The 23,109-nt window shown below is 45.3% G+C and overlaps 2 protein-coding genes across 8 annotated transcripts in view; one reads left to right on the top strand and one right to left on the bottom strand.

Annotated features, from left to right (window-relative positions):
- Positions 1 to 321: 321 nt before the first annotated feature.
- gja5b (gap junction protein, alpha 5b) lies at positions 322 to 13,150 on the top strand. 3 transcript variants are annotated; one of them, XM_072657183.1, is made up of 2 exons: positions 322 to 1,399; positions 10,424 to 13,150. In XM_072657183.1, the coding sequence occupies exon 2, from the start codon at positions 10,444 to 10,446 to the stop codon at positions 11,605 to 11,607; it is 1,164 nt and encodes a 387-aa protein (XP_072513284.1). In that variant the 5' UTR covers positions 322 to 1,399; positions 10,424 to 10,443; the 3' UTR covers positions 11,608 to 13,150. The 3 variants fall into 3 exon arrangements, with proteins under 3 accessions (XP_072513284.1, XP_072513285.1, XP_072513286.1); XM_072657184.1 differs by having other exon boundaries at positions 10,427 to 13,150; XM_072657185.1 differs by lacking the exon at positions 322 to 1,399 and adding an exon at positions 5,626 to 5,740.
- A 1,785-nt stretch (positions 13,151 to 14,935) lies between these two features.
- bcl9 (BCL9 transcription coactivator) overlaps positions 14,936 to 23,109 on the bottom strand; it is a 125,669-nt gene continuing 117,495 nt past the window's right edge. For all 5 annotated transcript variants that reach the window (XM_072657805.1, XM_072657800.1, XM_072657803.1 and 2 more), the window contains exons 6-11: positions 22,660 to 22,770; positions 22,214 to 22,373; positions 21,433 to 21,532; positions 19,036 to 21,337; positions 18,405 to 18,689; positions 14,936 to 17,645 (exon numbers count right to left, since the gene is read on the bottom strand). In XM_072657805.1, the coding sequence (XP_072513906.1) occupies positions 16,531 to 17,645; positions 18,405 to 18,689; positions 19,036 to 21,337; positions 21,433 to 21,532; positions 22,214 to 22,373; positions 22,660 to 22,770 (4,073 nt within the window). In that variant the 3' untranslated portion in view covers positions 14,936 to 16,530. The remainder of the gene's footprint in view (positions 17,646 to 18,404; positions 18,690 to 19,035; positions 21,338 to 21,432; positions 21,533 to 22,213; positions 22,374 to 22,659; positions 22,771 to 23,109) is intronic.

Here is a 23,109-nt window from a genome sequence, read left to right on the forward strand (position 1 = left end):
AAACTGGCGAAGCTAGAAGTAATTATCCTGGGACAGGCAGCCCTAGGTAGAATTCCCATTGTTTTCCCAATACAAATCTCACTTCCTTTCCTGATGCCGAGATATTCGCCTAAACTAAAATAGAGCATCAAGCAGGCAGGCGGGGGTGGTGGTGGGGGGTGGGGGGGTGCACTTGGATTGGGGGAGAGGAAGGAGGAGGATGAGAAGGGGGTGGAGGGGGGCTGGGGGAGGGAAGGAGTTAAGGAGGGAGGGCAAAGGAGGAGGAAAAGGCTGCTGGTATTTCTTATAATGCCCTTATGCCTATGGGTGCACTTTCCAGTGTGGTCCAAACTACGGCCTGCGAGCAGCTGTTTCTGTTTATCATCGGTTGGAGATAGAGTCACGCTGTGCTGGGAGTCCTCCTCCAGATGAGCTTTTGTCTCCAGTCATCAGCTGAGGACTTATTTCTTAGATAAAAAAAAAAGCGAACGAGTTCCAAAGCGAAGAGAAAGTGGATTCATCCGTTGACTCAACAGGACGACCAGAGAGGAACACCCGACAGCCTCTACCACAGTGAAGAGATGGAGATATCTTCCTGGCTTAGATAAGACAGACCTGCCAACAAGTACATCAGGAACATTTGTCTTTACTTCCTCGCCTAGGTGGAAGGAGGCCAACTTTCAGAAGGAAAGGCTTGATCCCTTGAAGGCATCCGATGTGAGACATCCATCCTTAGCCTCTGCGTTAGTAAAGAGGAACCGAAATCCTGTCTTGTCCATCAATCTAAGGATCACAAGAAGTCTATTCCTGCTGACAAAGACACGAAAAGAAGAGAGTGAGCGAGAGACTATCCATCTACATTAGCCTAACGTGGCCCAACATCCAGCCTCTACCCGTGTATCGGCAGAGACGGCAGGTGAAGAGGGACCATCCTGCCTTCACCCACTCCCAGCGAAAGTGTCAATCTCCCTGCCTCGAATCTGAGAGAAAGTTGCACGAATTCCCTCGGCCCTACTACTGAGAGACGTCTGAAGATTTGACACGATAGCAGGGGAACAAGAAGAGTGTCCGTCTACCTTATTCTGTCTGCCTTTTGTCAGGTGCTTTGTGCTTCCAGAAACGTTGAGCCCCAGGTGCTAATCTCAGGTGACTCCCTGTCTTTACACTAAAGCTAATAGAGTCATCGTAGAGGTATCAGCTCGAGCTGGGAGGTCTTTGAAGTTCATTACCAGGCTACTATCAGAGACGTAGAGTCGTGGGTGTGTGACAGCCTGGAGCAATTTCTTCAGTGAGATAGACACTACACGTTTAAGCAGAGGGCTACAGGAGTCACCTGAGAGAGACATCTGCCCAGCTGCCTGATATTTAGGAGGGACCCATCAGTTGAAAAAGAGACAGAGAAGCAAAGGAAGTCACACAGGTAAAGTAGAATCATTTGATAGTGATTCTGCATGGCTTTCTCTTGGAGGTTGACGTCATTTGTCAAGCTCAGAATTTAAGAAAACCCAACAAACCAATTCAGGGCCGTTTTATGGGTTATCACTTTCATATTTACCAACCCTTAGACTTCATGCACTGCTTTACTGCTGTGTATTTTTCAACATCTTTATAAGCACACAATTTGACTTCATTTGAAAAATGTATTCTGTCAAGGTGATCTATGAAGTATTTCAAGGAAAATATCGACTTAACTGTTTCAGCTGCCCGGTTAATATACCAATATTCAAAACACTAAGAATTATAGCCCATTATTAAGCCATTATGTGCATGTTTTTTGTGATATCCTCCTACATTAGTAAAGACTGTGCCACAGGACTGTTTTTAAAGATGCTTTTTGGGTAAGTTATTCAGACGAGATGAACGCAGAAGACCCAAGTTATGTTCTTGAGTCCTAATGTTATCATATGGGATAGAAGTACTGACAAACAATACCAAACGTCGGCTAATAAAGCCAGGAGTTGTGTGTGGAACAGGTACATTCCCACTAACATTTCAAAGTTTGTGTTAGTTACTGCTATTGTGTTGGTGACAATGAGCTCAGCATTAGATCTAAAAGCATAAACACCAGTGAAAGCATTAAGATAAAGTGCAAACAAACTGGAATCTAAAATAAACCAGATATGGAGGGATATAAACAGCAGATGATGACTGTAACCTCTTAAACTCTGAGGAACTGACGACAGTTCTGAACTTCAATTCCTCACGCCTGTAATTTAAGAATAACCCAGTCATTGCTTTCCATGCACACTGCAAAAAAATGACATTTTAGCCAGAGAAATCTATCAGAGAAATCTTGCGTAAACATCTGCTATTGTACTTTTTTATATTGTTTCAGAATATGAGATTTGTTTTACATACAGCAAAACAGCAAAAAATCCACTGGCAGATACTTTTCCTTGTTTCAAGCATTATTTCTTGAAAAAAACATTATCTGCTGTTTCTTAAATTAAGCAAAATGATCTACCAATATGTATAGTAGATAAGAACACTTTAACATGTGAAAATAACTTTTTTTTAATAATATTCTTATAACAATACAATATAACAATCTCAAAATGAGAAATATATTATTGAGAATACACTTGAGGCTGCTCATGTGTTCTGGACTAGTACATATTTCTGAGTCATTTCACATTGAGCAACAGTGAAGATAGCATTTGATTATAGCTGTAGTAATTATCTGGCCAATATTATATGGCTAAACGGGAGCCGATTAGCTCAAACCTGCGGAGCGAGCTTGCTAGATGGATCCCTGTGTGGTTGCTTTGGTCTGTATCTGAGTGTGATTACTGTATTCAAACCTGCCCAAATGAATCACACCAGGAAGAGTGAAAACCAATTCCAATTCCAGACTAAACCGGACTAAAAAGTCCCCCAAGAGGATTTCACTTATTAAGATATAGTTTTTTTTTTTTTACGTGCAGTAGTGGATGAGTAATAATCCTTAGGATGTAATAAAAGTATTAGAGGTTAAGAGCTTGAATAAGTCTGTTCAAAGGTGAAGAATATTAATATATTTTTTTACATGAATGTCAAGGTGGGCTTGCTACAGTCTGCTAATCTACCTCCTCAAACTTTGGCCTCAAGTCAAGATTGTTCCTGTATTCAATTGGCATTGTAAGAACAGGCGAACGCCTGGAAATAAGCGCCAAGTCATTATGTTAGAATGTTTCCCAAGAGAGTGTTTCAATACAAGCAACACATACACACATATGTGCCCGTCGTAGCCTTTTGAGAAGCATATCCTGTAACACATTTTAAGCTCTGTAGCTTAACCTTGTACTGTAATTGGTAACCAAATGCCATCCTGCTATTTCAATCAGGGGATCAGCTCAGCGAACAAATGTACGCACACGTTCCCACACCTACACCAACGCATTTCTTCTTATAAGCCTTGACAAGCCCTAGCTCTTCTCCTTGTACAGTTATTTTACTGTAAAAGGGGCTCCAGGCTGGGACAGTAGGACAGGATGATGTAAATATTTATGAGGGTGGTGAAGCTTGCAAAAGCGTCCAGGGAACATGGAAGTTGGTGTGCGCAAAGCTGGGGCCTTTCATGCAGACATATGCCCTGTACGCTGATCTGGGGACGAGCTTTTCTTGTACAGTTCTTGACTTTAAATAACTATGGTAGAGAATGGAGCTGTTGTGAGAGCAGTGCTGAGAAGTCACTGAATCGGGCGTCTGAATTTAAGACAGCGGTACTGTATATTAGTTCTATCTAAGTTCTGGTTGCTGAACCAAGACCAGTTCCACTTTTAAAATGAAGGTACCTAAAAGGGTTCTTGGGAATATTTCCACAAATAAATCTTCCCTAAAGAATGTTTTAGGTGTAAAAAAAACTTCCTTTTGTAAATGACAGAGTAAATGAGTGTAAATAACCCTTTAAAAGTTCAGTCTCCACATACTGTAAATATTCCATTTCCACATATTCCACATATTCTTATAGAACAGTAAATCTAAGCCAAGAAACATTTAGGAATTTCATTTTCCAATACTTTTGGGATGCGCTGGGGGTTTTGGGGATGAGTGTCCTGACCTCACTACCGCTCTCTTGCCACTGAACGCATTCAAATCCTCACAGCAGTGCTCCAAAATCTGGTAGACAGTAAAGGAATGTAGACTATAGAGACAGTTACTCCAATATAATATAGCAGGATAGACTCTTTTTAATACCATGAGATATGTATAATGATATATATGTAATAACACGAGATACCCTGGTATGTCCATAGCCTTCATAAAAATAGGTAAAGGTCAAGACACAGGATGTCAAAACAACAATATTGAGTAATTCCAACAATAATAACGGGAGCGCACCGCAGAGCATGAATGCAGATCTAGGTCCTGATGTTTAATGGGTATGTAGATAATTTCTGCATTAAAAACAGTATCTGCTCAGCTGATCACAACATACAGGGTTTGGATAGTAGCGAAATAACCAGCATTCCAAATTATGGATCATGCCTGCCAGCTTTAACAAATGCAGTGCATAAGATCATGCAGGTACAGGCCAGCAGCCTTGGGTAATACTCACCAACTATCAGAATGTGATCTCAGTGATTTTAAGGGCCATGATTATTGGTGCCAGATGAATATGTTTAGTATTCCAGAACTGCCGATCTACTGGAATTTTCAGCACAACGGTCTCTAGAGTTTAGAGTGTACTCAGAGTTTACTCAGTGTAAATAAGAAAATATAGTTCTGCAGATGGAAACACCTTGATGGGAGAGGCCAAAGAGCTACAGTAAATCAGGTAACCGCTCTGTACAGTTGTGCTGAGCAGGAAAGATGGATGGGCTAAAACAACACAAGACCACGGTGGGTTCCACTTCTTTCAGCCAAGAACAGAAAGCTGAGGCTGCAGTGGGCACAGCCTCCCTAAAACTGGACAGTTAACTGGAAAACGAAGCCTGGTCTGATGAAGCTTGATTTCTGCTGAGGCACACAGATGGTAGGGTCATAATTTGGTGCCAGTTTCATGAATCTATTGACCGAAACCTGCCTCAGCAGTGGGTAAAGTTTTCTTGGCCACAATCTCAAAGCAATGTTTCCAACATCTTATGGAATCTATCCCACAAATAACAGAGGCTGTTTTGAGAGCAGAATGAGGCTTTACCTAGTATTAGCATTCCTAATGAAGTGCTCTGGCAGCGTAGTTGAAACTGTACTAGACTGTGGGTCCCCCAGGACTGGACTTGAAAATCCACTGATTTAGATTAGTTTTAATGTGCTTTCTAATCCTTAGTTCAACTGTCGTCTTGATCAACGTTTAAGCCTCCTTCTTGCAAGAAGGAACCAACAAGAAACCAAGCCTCTGGAACCTCACCAAGTGTTCCCCATACTGTGTCCACTGTCACTGCAGCAAGTCAAACCCAGACGGCACAAACACAAAACGAAAATGCCTGGGTTCTCCACTGTCGTTTTCCGAGCCCTTTTTCAGCTTTCTGCAACCTAGGGTTTGCAGTCTCTCCCACTCCAAAAAAGAGCATTGTTCTTTTACCAAAGAGTAAACATTGAAGGAGAAGGGCGTGAGGTTTGTTGCTTTCCTCCTGAAAAGCCCCCCCCCCAGATAAATAAAGCTCATAGGTATGCTGTTCTGGATCCAAGGACATTAAGAAGAGAGAGCTGACTAAGGGCAAGTGCGTGGAACCTGGTTCTTCTTGGCCCCGGTTCATTTAGGAAGACTCTTCTTGATAGTGTTTTAGCAACAGTGGCTTCTGTGGAAACTTGTGATTGTTTAGTATGGTGTCCTAATACAGTAAGTAATAATACACTGATATATTTAAAGTATTAGGCTGATTTTCCACTCCATCTGGAGTGTACAGTAGGTGGTAGTTTGGCAGGAAGTCCACCCTCAGTTAGAAAAATGTTAGTAAGAAAAAGTAACGTTAACCGACTTGTATGGCTTGAGACTTTTTTGAGTCCATTGTTCACTGTTTGTATGACTCAATTGTGTTGTTAACAGCTGTTTTTAAACAGAGCGCTGACATTTGCGAGGGCTCTTGTTTGTAAGTGCTAAGCGTTGCCCTTTTTGGCCTTGGCGTCCCGAACCCTGCCAGTTTCCTTTTAAGTGCCGTGTAAGAGGGAAATTATATTGTTTGAGATTGCTTCCTCCATGGGAGGGGAGCAGAACCGTGGCTCTTACCCCACAGACACAGTCTCCGAGTGGGCTTCCGTGCCGCCAGGCTCAGCCTGTCTACTGGACGGTTCCCACATATGTTGCCAAACGGGTAGTTCATTAGTTTACCTAATAAAGTAGCAGCGATAACAGTATACATTGTATGTTTGTGGACACCCCAACTAATGAAAGCATTGAGCTACTTTAGGTTGCACCCATTGCTAATAGGAGATGTATTGCCAATAGAATAGGACTATGCCTAATGCCAGGCGTGCGCTTGGGGTAGGGGTATAAAGCCCCCCAGCATTGAGCTGTGGAGCAGTGGAACGATGGTTTGGATGGTTGGTGCTCCATCCAAAACTTTTTGAGAGTTTAGGATGAGGTGGGGTGGTGATCATTGAAATATCCGTACCTTACTAAGACTCTAGTTGATGAATGCAATCAAATCCTCACAGCAATTAAATCTAATATAAAGCCTTTCCATGTAAATAGTGCATTTACATTTACAGCATTTAGCAGATGCTCATATCCAAAGCGACTTACAAAAGTGCTTTGTTAGTAGAGACAATGAATAAGCAGGTGTCCCAATACTTTTGTCTAAGAGATGCAACCAACCAGTAGTGGTGTTTATTTAAAGCCTAACGCATTAATATTTTCCTTATTTTACCGTCAGGATACAGTCAGCAGCATCTGTCGTTTCAAAGGGATGATTTCATCCGCTGAAATGTGTGCAGTGCTGTCCTGATTGATTAACTGCTCAAGTAAACGGAAAGGCTGCTACAAGAGCATCAAGTGGGGAGCTGTAAACACTCCCCTGCTCGTTATTTCTACATCTCTTTTGTTACCTCCCACTAAGAGACGGCCCCTCACATGGACACACATAACCATATGCATCTCTGTTGGCGTGCCAGAAAGGGTCTGGGAGCTTTCTATCCAAATTCTTCCCACCAACTCTCTGGAGAGGTCTCCCTTGAGACTAAGATTGAGAGAGAGCGCGAGAGCATGCGTGCGTGCGCGCGCGCGCGTGTGTGTGTGTGTGTGTGTGAGAGAGAGAGAGAGGCATATTTCTTTCTTTATGGATATTACTAAGACGTCCACTGATAAGACTGTACTCTGAGTGTCTGCTGTATTGCATATAGAGGTGGCTGTTTAGCTGGCTGACACACTCGTCACTCTGCAATGTTGTTCACAGAAAGAAGAAACCAGAGGTAGTTCTGGAGAAGAAGGTCAAAGGCAACAGACCCCTGCTGCTTCCCTTTTAGAACTGACACCAAAACATCATACACTGTACAGCGGCCTGTAGCCCTGGGAGAGGACAAGCATTCAGGTCCTCAGAGAAATGAAGAATGCTATACACAGGACAGTGGTCAGGAATGGCAAATGCAGGTGTCTTTTAAAGGGGCACTTGTATAAAAGGCACCTCTTGAAAAACAGTCGCATGCTAATTGGCAATAATGGCATTCGTTCACATTTAATAATGATGGGGAGTCCACAAACATTTGGACATATAGTGTAATTCTGGTCTTTCTTTGGTATTTCTTGCCCCTGGGATCCTCCTACAGTCCAGAAGTTTCGCACTTTAAACAGGACACACTCTACACATGCATTTCAGAACAAGCTATGAGAAGCAGAACTAACACTTACTGTATGATAGTAGGCCTCTTAACGGTTGATCTAACAACCGTGCCATAGCTTTTATTATACACGATAAGGACAAAAGTTTTGGGACACTTGCTCATTTAGTGTTTCTTCCAAAATCAAGGGCGATCATGATCACTACCCCACCTCATCCCTAACTCCCAACTCATTCCAAAAGTATTGATTTTGAGCACCATCACGCCAGAAACAGTTCCTCTGAGAGCTCAATGCCCCTGTAGCACATGCCAGGCATTAGGTATGGTGCGAAAAGGTTCATCATTATCTGGTTGACAAGCTCTGTGTGTGTGCATTTGCACATCTGTGTCAGCAATTAGTGCAACTTGAAGTAGCTGAATGCTTTCCTTTGAATGGGTGTCCACAAACATTTGGGGATATAGTGTAACTCAGTCATTTTGTCATTGTCTGGTGTAGCTATGCCTTAAAGCAGCATTATGCTATAATGGGCATTTCTTTCTCCTAGGCTCACTCTACAGTCAGGAAGACTAATTCACCCACATGCATTTCTGGACACGCCGAGTCATACAGAACCGGCACTAACAGTGAAAGAAGCATGTGGCCTGACACTGTAGAGTCATTTTATAGGATTTTACACTAATATGACTTGAGTTAAGCAGAGTTATGCAGTTCTCGCAAGTGTTATCCTGCCTACTTACACCAAAATTACATAGTGACGTTTCCAGCGTTTCAAGCCCAGATTATCAACATTATATAGACACTGTTCTCAGTGTTACAGGTCAATAAAGCACCAGCATGATTTTGAAGCTGTTATTTGAGGGTAAAAATGCTACATAATGTTGCATTAAGGGCTCAGTGTACTGTACAGAACTCTGCAACTGTTTGGTAACCCACATAATTTCTGAAAGGTCCATTTGGTGCTTACCCCTCATTGCTGTCTATAAGGAAGTATCTCACACAGACGCAGGCAGCGAAGGCACCTCCCCTAAAGCCGAGTCAGGGAAAGATAAGCAGTATGATGGATTTGCCTCTGTGTTTATTTTTAGCCAAGACTTCCTCAGACACTGTCAGTCCATTTCCCAAAGCCTGGAACACTTGAGTGTATGGGAAAGGTTTACATTAAAGCGGAGAAGATATAGTACATACAGACGAGACACACACAGCTATTAATGCACACTCTTCTGCATGCTTGCCATACATTCCCACACACACACTGTACTGGACAGCCCAGTTCTACAGCAAAAATATACAGTTCAAGTACTGTACACACGCTAAATATAGCCAGTCTCATGTCTTTCAGGAGAAAGGGCATGGGAAGTCTAGGCATCATCCACAGCCTTAGTGGTATGACTTTGCTTTCACTATAATACACAATGTGGAAAAAAAGTATTTGGAAACCTGCTCATTCCATGTTTCCTCCAAAATCAAGGGTATTGAAAAAAGTGTGTCTCGCTTTTGTTGGAGTAACTGTCTCTACTGTCCAGGCAAGGCTTTCTGCCAGATTTTGGAACATTTCTGTGAGGATTTGATTGCATTCAGTGACAATAGCATTAGTGAGGTCAGAAAATTGAACTCATCCCCAACTCAGCTCAAAAGTACTGGATGGAGCACCAACCATCATTCCAGGGGACTCCACTGCTCCACTGTTCCACTGCTCCACATCTTAATGCTGAGGGGCTTTATACCCCTCTAGCCCACACCTGGCATTAGACATGGTGCCAATAGGTTCATGTTTATCTGCTCCAGACAGGCAATAGAAGGAATAATGATTTGAAGGTGTTCACAGAGATTTGGACATGGTGTGACTTCTTTTTTTTATCCTGGGTTCTGTTAAGCACACAGCAAACTGTGCCATTATGGCAGAGATAGTAATCTATTAGATCAGATTAGATTAGATTAGATTCAATTAATGTCCAAGTGCAAGCACTTAGCAGCCTGTATGAGATGATGGCAATACAAGATTGGCAAAGATCCTGTGACAGTGTGATATTTATATTTACGGGTGCTGCATGCCAGATTATATGCTAATGATTTTCTGATGAAAGGCCTGTGAGGAAATGATGCAATTCAGTTGGGTCATCCATCAACATCACCCACTTTGAAGCTGGCACAGGTTGTAGGTGATTCTAGGTTGGACCAGGCAGGACCATCTTCCATTGTACACATTCACTAATAACTTAAAAACAGTGTGGCACTCTTAACAGGCTCCAAAAAGGGTTCAGGAAGAGCAAGAAGTGTAAAAATAAAAAACGTCAGATTCCTAGAACCTAGAACCTTTCAATGCATGTCTTTTTAGAGAACCTTTTTTAATGTTAAAAAATGTGAAGAACCATAAAGCACCTCCATGTGATGGAAAGGATACCCTTTACATGAGGCTTTAAAAGGTTCTTCACATTCACAAATCACCCAATCATGGTTCTTCAGGGAACAAAATGTGGTTCTTCTGTGAAGTAAAGGTGTGTCCAGTCCTCATCTTGGTGATCTACCATCCTGCAGAGTTTAGCTCCAACCCTAACCTCACACACCTGATCCAGGGACTGAAGACATTTAGGGTTGTCTGAACTCTCCAGGCTGGTGGATCTTCAGGACCAGGCTTGAGCACCTATGTTCTATGTCAACATTCATTTAAATAACTGTGGATTATGATCATTGTCTCCGATTGTCATTTTACAAGCACTCATATCCCTGATTTTCTACATCTCACTCTAGCAGGTCCCACCTGAGCACCTATGGCTGACTGGAGCTTGCTGGGGAACTTTTTGGAAGAGGTGCAGGAGCATTCGACTTCTGTGGGCAAAGTGTGGCTCACTATCCTCTTCATCTTCCGCATCCTGGTGCTCGGCACAGCAGCCGAGTCGTCGTGGGGTGACGAGCAGGAGGATTTCACCTGTGACACGGAGCAGCCCGGTTGTGAGAACGTGTGCTATGACCGCGCCTTCCCCATTGCCCACATCCGCTACTGGGTGCTCCAGATCGTCTTCGTCTCCACGCCTTCGCTCATCTACATGGGCCATGCCATGCACACTGTCCGCAGGGAGGAGAAGAGGAGGCAGAAGGAGCAGGAGGACCAGGGAGGTGGGGGGGAAGGAGGAGGTGGAGACGGAGGAGGCAGAGGTGGGGAGAAGTACCCTGAGGAAGAGAGGGAATGTGTGAAGGTAGAGGGCGGAGGAGGAAAGGTGCGGTTGAGGGGGGCGTTGCTGCAGACCTACGTCCTGAGCATCATCATCCGAAGCATGATGGAGGTGACCTTCATCGTGGTTCAGTACATGATCTACGGCATCTTCCTCAATGCCCTCTACCTGTGCAAAGGCCCACCCTGCCCGCACCCGGTCAACTGCTACATCTCGCGGCCGACGGAGAAGAACGTCTTCATCGTGTTCATGCTGGTGGTGGCGGCCGTGTCGCTCTTTCTGAGCGTCTTGGAGCTCTATCACTTGGCGTGGAAGCAGTGCAAGAGGTGCGTCAAAGACTACCAGGCCAATAAGCAACAAAGATCAGGCACACTCTCAACAGTGGCCGCTACTTCTCCAGAACCGTCCACACCGGACCGAGCATGTACTCCACCTCCCAGCTTCAGCGAGTCCCTGGCCACATCCTCACCACCTCGCCATCCATTACAGGCACACCCTCACCCCAGCTGCCCACCGTTCAACAATCGCTTGGCGCACCAACAGAACTCTGTCAACATGGCGACAGAGCGTCATCGTGGCCATGATGACAACCTGGGGGCGGAGGACTTCCTTAAGATGAGCTTCTCACAGGAACCTATGGACGTACCAAATTCGTGTGCTCCACCTACATTGCTAAACAACGGATTTTTAAGCGACAAGCGGCGGTTCAGCAAGAGCAGTGGGTCAAGCAGCAGAGTGAGGCCAGATGATCTGGCAGTATAGTCTGTCGTCTACACTTGAAGTGATCCCTGAGCCAAAATGAAGTCAGTCAGCTAAGAAATGTTTGCTGTACTAAGTTTTGCACTTGAGGCTAACAAGGCTAACATAACTAACAAGTGAAAGAAGCCATGAAACGTAATGAAGCAGCCATACTGGAGCCTGCATTTAGTCTGTACGTTTGGGGGAGGTCTGAAAAAACTAGAGAAATAACCAACAGGTTTGGGAGAAGGACCACACCCAAACTCCTCCTCTCCATTATTATTACACGCCCTATAAAACCTCTCCTCTTCCCTCACTCTCTCATGACAAAAATGCTCTTCCCACCGCCTTCTCCTCTTCCAAACTCACGGTGCATTTACCCACACCCAGCGTTGCGCAGAATGTGAATTATTCTAGTTATTAAATATTACAATGTACATAAACATTACGGTTGAACACAGTGTGCAATCAATACACTGTAATTATTATATTACAGTGTAATACATATTGACATTGACATATACATATATAATACATATTGACAATTCTAAATACATGTTGAAAGGTCAGGTGATCTGCCCCCTTCTGTTAATTTTACTGAACTCCCGCTGTGACACACGTGGAGTCCAAATCAGGTGACGCTGGAAAGCGTAGCTATCTTACATGTACGCCGTCCAAATCGGGCATCACTCTGTAATACTGCGTCCTCCTACCTGTGTTACATGACTCTACTGTATAGGAGCGTCAGTCAAATACCACAGATGTATTTGGTGGAGTATAAGCTTCCACTTCTTAAAATGTAAATATCCTCATAGCTAGTAAAGAAGCAGCTGCCGGACACCAGACATATCTTAGCCTGAATGACATTTGGGGGAAACTGATTTTTTAGGATGAGAAGCTGTAAGATGATGTTGACAGTTACTGTAAGGAACGACTATTACTGGTCCATCCATTAAACGGACCTGGTTTAAGTTGTTCCTGAAAGCACAAGAGATGTTTGTTGCATATTCCGCTGGTTAAATGCCTGTAGTACTGTATAATGAAATGAAGCTGGTTGAGTGATGTTTGCTCACTGCAGTGTACAAATGTACTTGTGCTGCACTTGTGAGATTCTGAAAGCAGTTGCTGACCAACTGCTGGAAAGTCGTTGCAATCATTCTTGAAATTCTTCGAGCCAGGCCTACTTATGTGGAGAGGCAACGAAAGGCCAGGAGATAGTGGCAACACCATGGACCTTAACTGGGATTGGACAAGGCAGCATAGACCTAGTGGCCCAGACAGCACACTCGGATAGCGATCACTGCCAGGCTAGAAAATGACAGCAATGACAGCAACAGAATACGATCTATACTGAGACGAGACTCGGCGCTCCTTGGAGGGGTTACACAGGTTTTACTGCTGTAAGCTGTTACTGTGGATGAACTGGCTATCACAGCCTGCACTGAGTTTGTTGGCTAATCCATACTTGAGCATAAATCCTGATGCTGACTATTTGGAAGCGAAGGGCTTCTATATATTCTGTATTAATGCCTTTTATATGTATTAAATATTGTTTTCATTATTATTACAGTCAATGTACTTATTTTGCTTTTCAGCTGGGTTTGCACTATTTCTGTTCATATTTTTTAATCTTATATTTCAATTTTCACATATCTAGCCCAGACAGATTCCAGAATCAATGCAGGACTTATATATATATATGATATGATCTTATGGTGGCTGAATGAGCCACAAACAAGACCATCACTGAATAAAGGACAAACTGTTTTCTTAATATTACAGTGTGGACACTTCTTCTAATGAATGCATTCATCCACACACACACACAGCTTGTCTAGTCCCTCTAGCAATGTATTGCCAATAGAATAGAACTGTCTGGAGCAGATAAACGTGAACCTATCGGCACCATGCCTAACAGCAGGTGTGGGCTAGAGGGGAATAAAGCCCCCCAACATTGAGCTGTGTTCTCTGGAATAATGGCCGTGGGGTGATTATACAAACATCCTGACCTCACTAACATTCTTGTTGCTGAATGCCATCAAATCCTGACAGTAACGCTTCAATATCTAGTAGAAAGCCTTGCTTGGGTAGTAGAGACAGCTACTCCAACAAAAGCAGGATCAACTCTCCAAGACTCAATGAATGAGCGTCCCAATACTTTTATCCAAGTTGTTTAACACCATGTTCCTAACCCCAGTTCTGGAGCATCTTCAGTCCAGCACTTTTCAGGGTGCATTCCAGTTCAATCTTAATTAGTGCAGGAATTGCAGGTTAGTACACATCTGTTCAAATCCTCCCTCCCACATGGGACTGGCTCCTCCTTTCCTTTTTTCATTGTATCATAGGACCACAGTGTTTCTTGGAATAGGGATGAGTGAATGCACTGTTGAGCATAATTAGCTTGGACACGTATCTATAATTATACTACATAACCAAAAACTAGTGTTACTCATATTGGGAAGCACCCTTAAAATGTTCCCCATGCTCCAACACCTTCTACTCAGGAAGCGTCAATCAAAGGAATCCATTAGTTGGATTCAGGTGATTTAAATTCCTAGACTACGGTATTCCTGCCTACCACTAGATGGTGACACACCTCAATGTTCTTTCATAATGTTCAGATTACTGTTAAAATGACCCATTTATTCAAATTCCCTTTTCATGCTTGAAAGTCAAGCAATGATCTCAGCATTGACACAGGTCTCATGTTCGTGAGCACTTGGGCAGAGAAATGGAAACGGACACGCTCGTCTTTCTGCAGCTGCTAAACAATCTTGCTCCAGCCTAAAATTAGGCCTGCAGCGCTGATGCCTCTCCACCATGTGTCCCTATGGAACGCCGGGTAATTATAGAACCATGGTGCCTGGGCCATTCTGGAGGAGCTTGGCAGCAGGGGTGGAGTGGAAAGGGTAGGAGACTGCTTCCCAGGCTTATTCCAGGCAAGGATTGACTGGGCAAAGCACACAATTCCCTGGAGACTTATGAGAACGCTCTCAAATATCAGCCAATAGCCAGTCTGGTAAAGGTCTGATTCTGAAGGTGTTAATTTTGTTGATTGGACTGCAGTTGATCAGTCTACAAAAAGTACAAAGTGTTTTTTATTTTAAAAGCGGTGATCAGTGTTTTTGACGTTCTGATCTTAAGACCTAATGAAGCCTTGCATTAAACTCTGGTTTCAGACAGACGGACTTTGATTTAGACTCTGTTTGTGTGTCAGTAAGAACACCATGTATCTGCACAAGCATCTCATGAAACATTGCTCTCAAATTACAGCTTGCACAGACCTCCAATTCCACCAGGGGGCAGCCAAAGACCATTTACATTTACAAGAGAAACACACGGGGCTGCCTGACACTTTATACCAAACAATATATTTTATTTGTCTTCCAACACCACAGCCCAGCCTTAGGAAGTGGTTCAGTACCAAATTCAATGGAGTTACACATGACAAGCATCAACACAGGAGGGCTGGGGACATGAGGACAACCTATTAGCTTTTTCTGTTGTTTTTCATCATTTGTTTTCTACAAAAGAAAAAAAATTGCCACCCATCAGTAATCCAGCGCTGCACTGCATAGCCGTCGGCTAGAGTAATTGTAACGTTTGATTTACCCATTCCCGTCTGCTCCCCCTTCCCCCCGCCCCACAGAACGTTGTGTGTGCGGTCTTCGAGAGACACCGCAACTCTGGCAGTTTACATCATGGTGCTGCTGAGCGACACTTCTGCCGCGATTTGGAGTCACCTGCTAACTCATGTACCCCGTTCCAGCTTGCAGAAAATCTGAAACACGAGCCGACGGCATACATCAGATTACTGCTCCTACTGACTGTTGTCAAAGTGTTCTTCTCTACAATAAAAAAAGGAGTAAAGAAAGAAAAAAAACAAAAAAACAAAACAAAAAACACTTCTTATTCTTTACAGTTAATTCTTGTTTGTGCTTGTTTTTTAATAATACTATGATCTGTATGAGGTCTTAGTTTGGTTTTATCATACATGGGAGTAGCAAAGGAAATTAAATTTAAAATATTCTGTACGCCCCCACGGTACACAGTATTTTTGTGGTGGTGTTTTTGTCGCACCGTATTGACCACCAACAGCCACCCCCAACCCTCCCCCTTTACAAATGAAGATGGAAAAAACAAAAAACAAAATAACAAAAAAAAAAACCCTATAGAAGTCACTGGTAAAATCCCTTTAACAACACAAGTACAGTACACACATACAAAGAGCATTTCATGACTCGGAGGGAAGTGATGCGATGAGATGTAAACATACAGCCAAGACGGTGCAACTTGTGACAAAATGTTTCTTGACTTTTTTTCCCCCGCTTCAACGACTGTTCGTTCAGTTTGTGTTTGTTTTTTTTCCTCCAACCATTTTTACTCGGTTGCCTCCCTCCTTTTGATTTTTTTGTTTTTTTTTTATATAAAAGTACAACAATAAACCGCTACTTTCAGGTCATCCGTTTGCTTGGTTTGCTGTTGGCTTTGTAATGTGGCCACATGTAGACTTATGGGCACACAATATCAGGCTAAAAAGACCCTACTTTGAGTTTGTCTCTCTGAATCCGAATACATTCCTGATGTTCCAAACGGAGCTGAAACTGGACTAAACGGAGAGGAGGGCACATTATTGTAGGTCCCCTCATAGCACTTCACCTGCAAAATGACTTCCAATTCTCAAGGATGAGGATTCCCTCGGTATACATCCAGGTGTCCGTTTTTCGTGTGTGTTTGTCTGTGTAAATACATCAGCCTTGTCCTACTTGGGTGTGTTCGAGCAACACGTGTCCTAGTTCCCACACACACTGTCCTAACGAGAACACACAGCCACATGTAGCTCTTTTGTTTCCTTTTATAAAAAAAAAAGTCTTATTTTCACAGGTTTTGCAGTATCCGGATTGTTTGTTAAACTGTGGCAGAGGCTCGTCGGTTCCTTGTAGCAGCTCAGAACATTAAATTCCCAGGATTCCCTGGGCCTGGGTTAAAGCCCATCCCCATGTCTGCTGCCATGCCCCGAGGCCTCATCTGAGGAGGCATCATCATAGTCTGCTGAGGACCACCCATCCCCTGTAGTGACATCATGTTGGGGGAGCCCACGGGGCCGGGATGGCTGTACATTGGCCGCTCCTTGCCCTGCATCATCCCCGGGCCTCCCATCATGCCTGGCTGTTGACCTGGTGACAACATCCTGTGCTGAGGACCCATCATGCCCTGGCCCATGAAGCCTGGTGGCCTCATGGGGTTGTGTCCAGGATTACCCATGGGCATGTCCTGGGGCCCCATGTGGCCAGGGCCAGGGGGTCCACCCATGCCCTGCATGGGAAGACCCATCCTGGGGTTGCCCTCCCCCATCATCCCCTGCATTGGGGGGAATCCAGGGGGGCCGGAAGCATGAGGAGGCTTGCCACCAGGCGCTTCGCCACCGCGAGGGAAGTAAGACAGAGTCTGGCTGGGCTTCTCTGAAGGTATGATGCGCGAGAGGTCGAATTCAGGGATGCCCGAGGCGCCCGGCCGCATCACCTCGTGTAGATCAGAGTCGTTAAAGACACCTGGCATGTTGTTGAACTCCTGACCTCCAGGTGTGTTAGGCTTGCACATTCCTGGCTCACCACCAGGCCCATGGGGCATGTTCCCCATCCTTCCCATTGGACCACCCTCTCCTTGGAAGCCCATCCCATGTGGGAAGCCACCCTGGGGCCCGGGACCGTTGTGCGGGAAGGGCACCTGCTGTGGAGGGGATTGCCCTGGAGGGAAGCCCTGTCCTCGATGAGGTAGACCCATGCGACCTTGTGGCATCATCTGGTTGCCGCCCATGCCTGGGTCCTGAGAGACGGGAGGCATCATCATGCCATGGGACATCATGCCAGGACCCATGGGGCCAGAGTGAGGGGGCATGTTTGGCCCCATAGGATTGGGTGAGGGCATCTGGTTGGGCATGCCATGGGAAAGAGGCTGGGAGCCCATGGCGTTCATGCCCATAGGGCTCAGCGAAGGCATGGGGCCTGCAGAATTAGGAGTCATCATACGTGGATGTCCTTGGTGATGGTTCACCCCCATTCCTGCAAAAGGGACAGTGAAGAAACAACAGTTAGGGTTGAAAAGGGGGGGCAGTTGAGGAACATGAAAAAAATAGAAGTTGGAACTAACCAACAGTACCTCTATCCCTTTTCTAGTTCAAAACACCACTTGTGAAAATGCAGGGAGGGGGGTGTTCTGTGCAGGACTAACCAAACATACATCTTTCATCAATTAGCGTTAGTTTAACAGCTAATCACACGTATGTGCTTTGACAGACCATGTTTAACGAAGTAATGAGGTGCTAAACAGATTTTTAATATTGTAGATGTGTCCCAAAGCTAGCAGCCATTGGCTAATGTTAGCTACATCGCTAACTGCTATTTGCATCCAACATCATTTCGTCAGCAGAGCAGAAACAGAAAAACTTTAGGTCAAATATTTAGTTTGTAATCAACCCTGCTGAATCAAGGACTGCATGTGCTCTGATGTGATGTACGAAAACAAATCCAGGGTTAAACAGTTCTCCAGTCTTTCTTTTAGAGGGCGTTTAGAAATGAACTGGAAAATACAGCAATTCTGTAAAATGAGGGATCAGAGCGTCGCAAGCACACTAGGCTAAACCCCTCTGGTCTGTGGAAAAGCACCATTTGAGAACAGACAGAACAGGCAAGTAAGACCAGAGCCTAGCAAATCTAGGTCTTAAAATCTCAAAACACACTCCCAGAATCCAGAGTTTACCTACAATGCTGCTGATCATTTAAATACTGTATACAGTTTATTACAAGTCTGTACACTCTTACCAGGCATGCTATTGTTCATGGATGGCAGGTTTGGCGATCGGGCAGGTGGCGAGTCGTCATCTGAGCTGGCGACAGTTTTGATGGCATCATGGTAGAGAGGCGTGGAGCTAGGCATAGCAAACTTGGACATGCGTGACATCATGATAGAGAGAGGGTTCTGGGATAGCGTAGGTTCTGGGGGCATAGTGTAGGGGCTGCTGGACGGAAGACTTCCCGGAACGTTGATAGAGCTGGGTTGGCTGGCAGAACTACTGGAAGGAGGTGCGGAAGGCGGAGCATTTCCACCTGGAAGAGGGGATTGGAGAAGAAAGTACTTCAGTATAATATTAATAAGTGCTAATAATAATAATAATAATAATAATAATAATAATCTTTGTGGCATCCATTAGGTCACAAATACATGTAGGAAATAAACTACATCCAATCCTTGATGGCCAGTATCTCAGTAAACACATCTACTAAACCTGGCAATTAACAAACCAGTTGGATCAGCTGTGTTTATAAGCAGGGAATCACCAAACCGTGCTGGACACGGGAGTTAACCAGAGTTAAGTGCCCCCAAAATTATTTTGCAAACCCGCTTGAAACATACAGATTTCCACACTGAATAAAATACAGCAGATTGCCATACCTTGCTCCACATTGCCCATCATATTTGGCGAGGTCATGCTGAGGGGAGGTTTGTTGTTTTGGGGAATCCCTGGACTCTGCATGGGCGGCTTAGGTGACGATGTCCAACTGGGGGAAGGGGCTGGAAGTGAGGGTGACTTCATGTGGACGGGTGATGCCCCTGCCGAACCCATCATTGGGGGAGACTTGATTGAGGCAGCAGCAGCTGCTGCAGCAGCCGCTGCTGCTGAGGGCCCACTGAGCATGCCAGCCAGTTGGGAGGGCGTCTGAGGAGACTTGAGGTTACCCGAAGGTGAGCCTAACATGGGAGACTGAACCTGTCGCAGGGTGGGAGACTTGAGGGGGTTGACATTGGGTGAATTTGCTGGGCCGGACTGGACGCTCAGGTCTGAAGGTTTGCGACCCATATTTCTCTGGTTGGGCGGAGGACCTGAGTTATTTGTAGCTTGATTGGGTGGTAAAGGTGGCATGTGACTCAGACGACCGTTGCCACCCACGTTGCCTCCTCGCTGATCGGGGGCAAAGGGTGGCTCGCCTCTGGGACCCCTTTGATTTCCAGGTCCTTGAGGACCCATCCCTGGAAACGGTCGGTTGGGTCCCATATTGAAGTCACCTGGATGGGGCTGGTCAGGAAAAGGAGGCCCCTGCATCATCTTCGGCTGTGGGCCCATGTTCTCTGGCATTGGACCTCCACCTTGCCTCATTTTCATTATCTCTTCGGGACTCAGGTTCATTGGTGGCTCTCTCATCTTGGAGGGCATCATCTGAGGATTAGGGCCCATATTGACATTGAGGTTGCCAGGCCCCATGCTAAACTCACTCATGTCACGTCCTAGCCCTTTAACAAATTCCATTCTTGAGGAAGGGCTCATGGGACCTTCGCCTGGCATTCTGGGAAACATCATGCCACCTCCATTACCAGGCTCCATGGGTCTTTGGTTCCCCATCATCCTGTTCATTTCCATCATCATGCCTGGTGGTAGACCCATACCTTGCTTATCACCCATGCCTTGATGGAACATGGCTTCCTGTACAGACTGAGGATTGGGAAACCTCTCCACTCGCCCTCCAGGACCTCCAAACATCCCTTGAGCTGGTGGAAATCCCCTTCCATCCCCCATCTTGGGCATATCATCAGGCCAGTTCATGCCAGGCCTTGGCATAGCATTAGGCCCTCCCTCCATTTCTGGGTTCATCATTCCAGAGAAACCAGGCATCCTTTGCATATGTGGGTGCATTCCTCTGGGGCCCATGTTCATTTGCTCAGGGAAAGGCTCTGGACCCCCAGGACCCCACATCTCCCCAGGGTTCATTTGGTAGGGAGGAGGTGGCCCTCGCATCATGGCCCTTGGGCCACCCTGGTGAATCATCATATCTCCCATTGGTCTGTGCTGCATTTGTTCCTGCTTACGCTTCTTCTCCTCATAGAACTCCTGCTGTAGCTTCAGCCAGGCCATCTGCTCTGGTGTCATGTGGTCGCCATGCTCTCCACCAGGCCCTGGATGCGAATTCATGGGTCCTGGACCTTGTGGAGGAGGCCCAAGTTCATCAGGGGAGAAAGGCATGTCCCTGGGTCCAGGTGGTCCAAAGGGAGGGCCATCTGGGCGTGGACCTCCAGGACCACCAGTTTTCCCCAGGCTCTGTGACTGAGCCATCATGGCCTGAAGAGGCCCTGGTTCAGGTTTCTTGGGCCCACCTTCCATCATGGCAGCATTGGGTGGAGGCCCGCCCATGTTCGCTTGGCCCATGGCAGCCATTTCTTTGTCGTCTGGGAACAGCATGCGTTGGATGTCACGCAAAGTCTGTAGAGAACGTTCTCGGTGCTCCAACTGCTCTTGTGAGAGACCCTCAGGGTTGTCCCCCATGCTGGACATGATCTCATGAGCTAACTGTTGCTGGTGCTGGGCTGTTAGCTTAACATCTGCTCCTTTGGGCAGGTCAAGGGAAGGGAAGCCCTGCTGAGGGCCAGCACTTGGAGGCTGGTTGGGAAGCTGGCTGCCGGGAGTCCCTGCAGGATTACTACCATCATGTGATCCAGCTCCATCCTGGGGGCTACTGCTGGGGAGGCTCTTAGAGTCCATGCCCCCTGACGGAGGGCCATCCTGAGGGAGGCTGGCTGGTTTAGACCCTTGGGCTGGCTGCTGAGGTTGAACTGGTTGCGCTGAAGGCTGCTGCTGCGGCTGGCCAGGTTGTGTTGCTTTGGAGGCTGCTTGGTGGTTCTGGTCAGAAGGATGAGATGATTGCTGTTGGGATGGCGCCCCCTGTTGTTTAGGGTCATTCTGGTGGGGTCCAAGTTGATTGTTCTAAAAGAAATGTAGAAAAAGTGATTCTTATTTTGTTTTTGATAATTGCAACATTGCAACATACGTTACAGTTTAAGAAGTAATTTATTTGTTACCAGGGGAAGTTGTGGCTTGCCACCCTTGCTGTTGGAGATATTGTTCATGTGATAAGATATAATATTCTCTGCATGGCCTGTTATCACCGCTTCTGCCGCCCTGGAAAGGGAAGAGAGAGTACACATACAGTGCATGAGTATCGGTAGATGCCACTGATGCACCAACAACTGTGCCTTAGGACAAAATTTCCACTATACTGAGCTCATTAAATTCCAATTCCTAATTAATGGTTCAGCATTTATCATCCCAACCCAACCATTTAAGGAGGTAATTGGCAAACTAAATTTCAATGTGTATAAATATCACTTGACTGTGCAGTTCTATTCATAACTAGAAACATACGGCAAAAGATAAAGAAGACAGTCAGTCAGAGTCAATATTGTGACACTAGACTCATCGCCTTTCCTGTGTAATGTCAGCCCTGTAATGGCACGCTGCTCAGTGGGAGACCCTCCTTATGGCCACAGCATGCGTGACAGAGTCCCTGACATGTCTCGTCACTGACATTTGGCATCCTGCTGATTGTGATCTGAAGGTTTCTCCAGTCTCAGCTACCACGTCAATGTCATTGCTCACACTTCTCTCCCTTTTCCAACACAGATCTAGGTAGTGCTAAGCTTGAGAGGGAAGGGCCTCCTCAGAAATATAAGCAGGTTACTTTCAAAGAGAAACAGTCTTTAGATATACTTATACTAATTGTACTCTGAATTATTTATTTATTTATTTTAAACCAAGGGTCGTCATACCATACTAACAATTCACAGGCAGATAAATTCTTACTTGTTTGCCATCTCTGTTGTGAAGACGTAAACAACCTTTGACCCAGGTTTCTGATTGCTGCCTAATTCCGACCCTGTGTTCTGCCCTCCCACAGCATTGTGGGTAGGCGTGGAGGCTGCCAGGGTGCTTGGATCTGGTTTTATGTCACTGGAGTTACAGTCTGAAAGACAGAGGAAAGAGGAAAATGGCTTGAACACATTAGGAACTGAAGAGGATATCTTGTTCACATTAATAAACAAAAGTTTATCAATTTAGGTATGAGTGTACACATGGGTTTCTACAGGTTTCTGGGCCACTAATTGTACTAAAAATACATATTTAAATGGTGGGAGAGGTTACACACGCAAAGTATACCTGTGGACCCATGTGCAGGTTTGTGCTTCTCCAGCTCACAAATACGCACAACAATTAAAGCAAAACTGCTAAACACGGAGGCAGTCACTTACTAAAGAATCCTGGGTCATCCTCGTCACTCTCTCCCCCTGAACACCAGTCGGCTCCACTGTAAGGCTGCCGCCGTTCGGCAACACATAACCTTTTTGCCCTACTGCCCAGTTCTGCAGGGGAAAGAGAGAGGGGGAGAAATATTAGCATTGTCCTTAGCACACAGAGCCTGCAGTTTTGGTCATCAAAAGGTCATAAACAACCCCTGGTCAAGGGTAACGCATTATGTCCCGTGTTGGACGACTCTTTGAACGTATTTACATGCCCAAATTATTTGTTTTTCACAGGACACCAATGAAACTTTTGGTCAAACACTTTCCTAGACATGCAATTGGCCAAGTTTTGAACTGAACCAAAGCATTAATGGTGATCCATCTCCAAAAAGGTTTAAGTTTAGGGTTTATAAGTTCCATTTCAGCGCAAAGATAGATATACACACTTCAAAGTTCTAC

Source organism: Salminus brasiliensis, chromosome 15 (assembly GCF_030463535.1).
Source record: "Salminus brasiliensis chromosome 15, fSalBra1.hap2, whole genome shotgun sequence".
Lineage (NCBI taxonomy): Eukaryota > Metazoa > Chordata > Actinopteri > Characiformes > Bryconidae > Salminus > Salminus brasiliensis.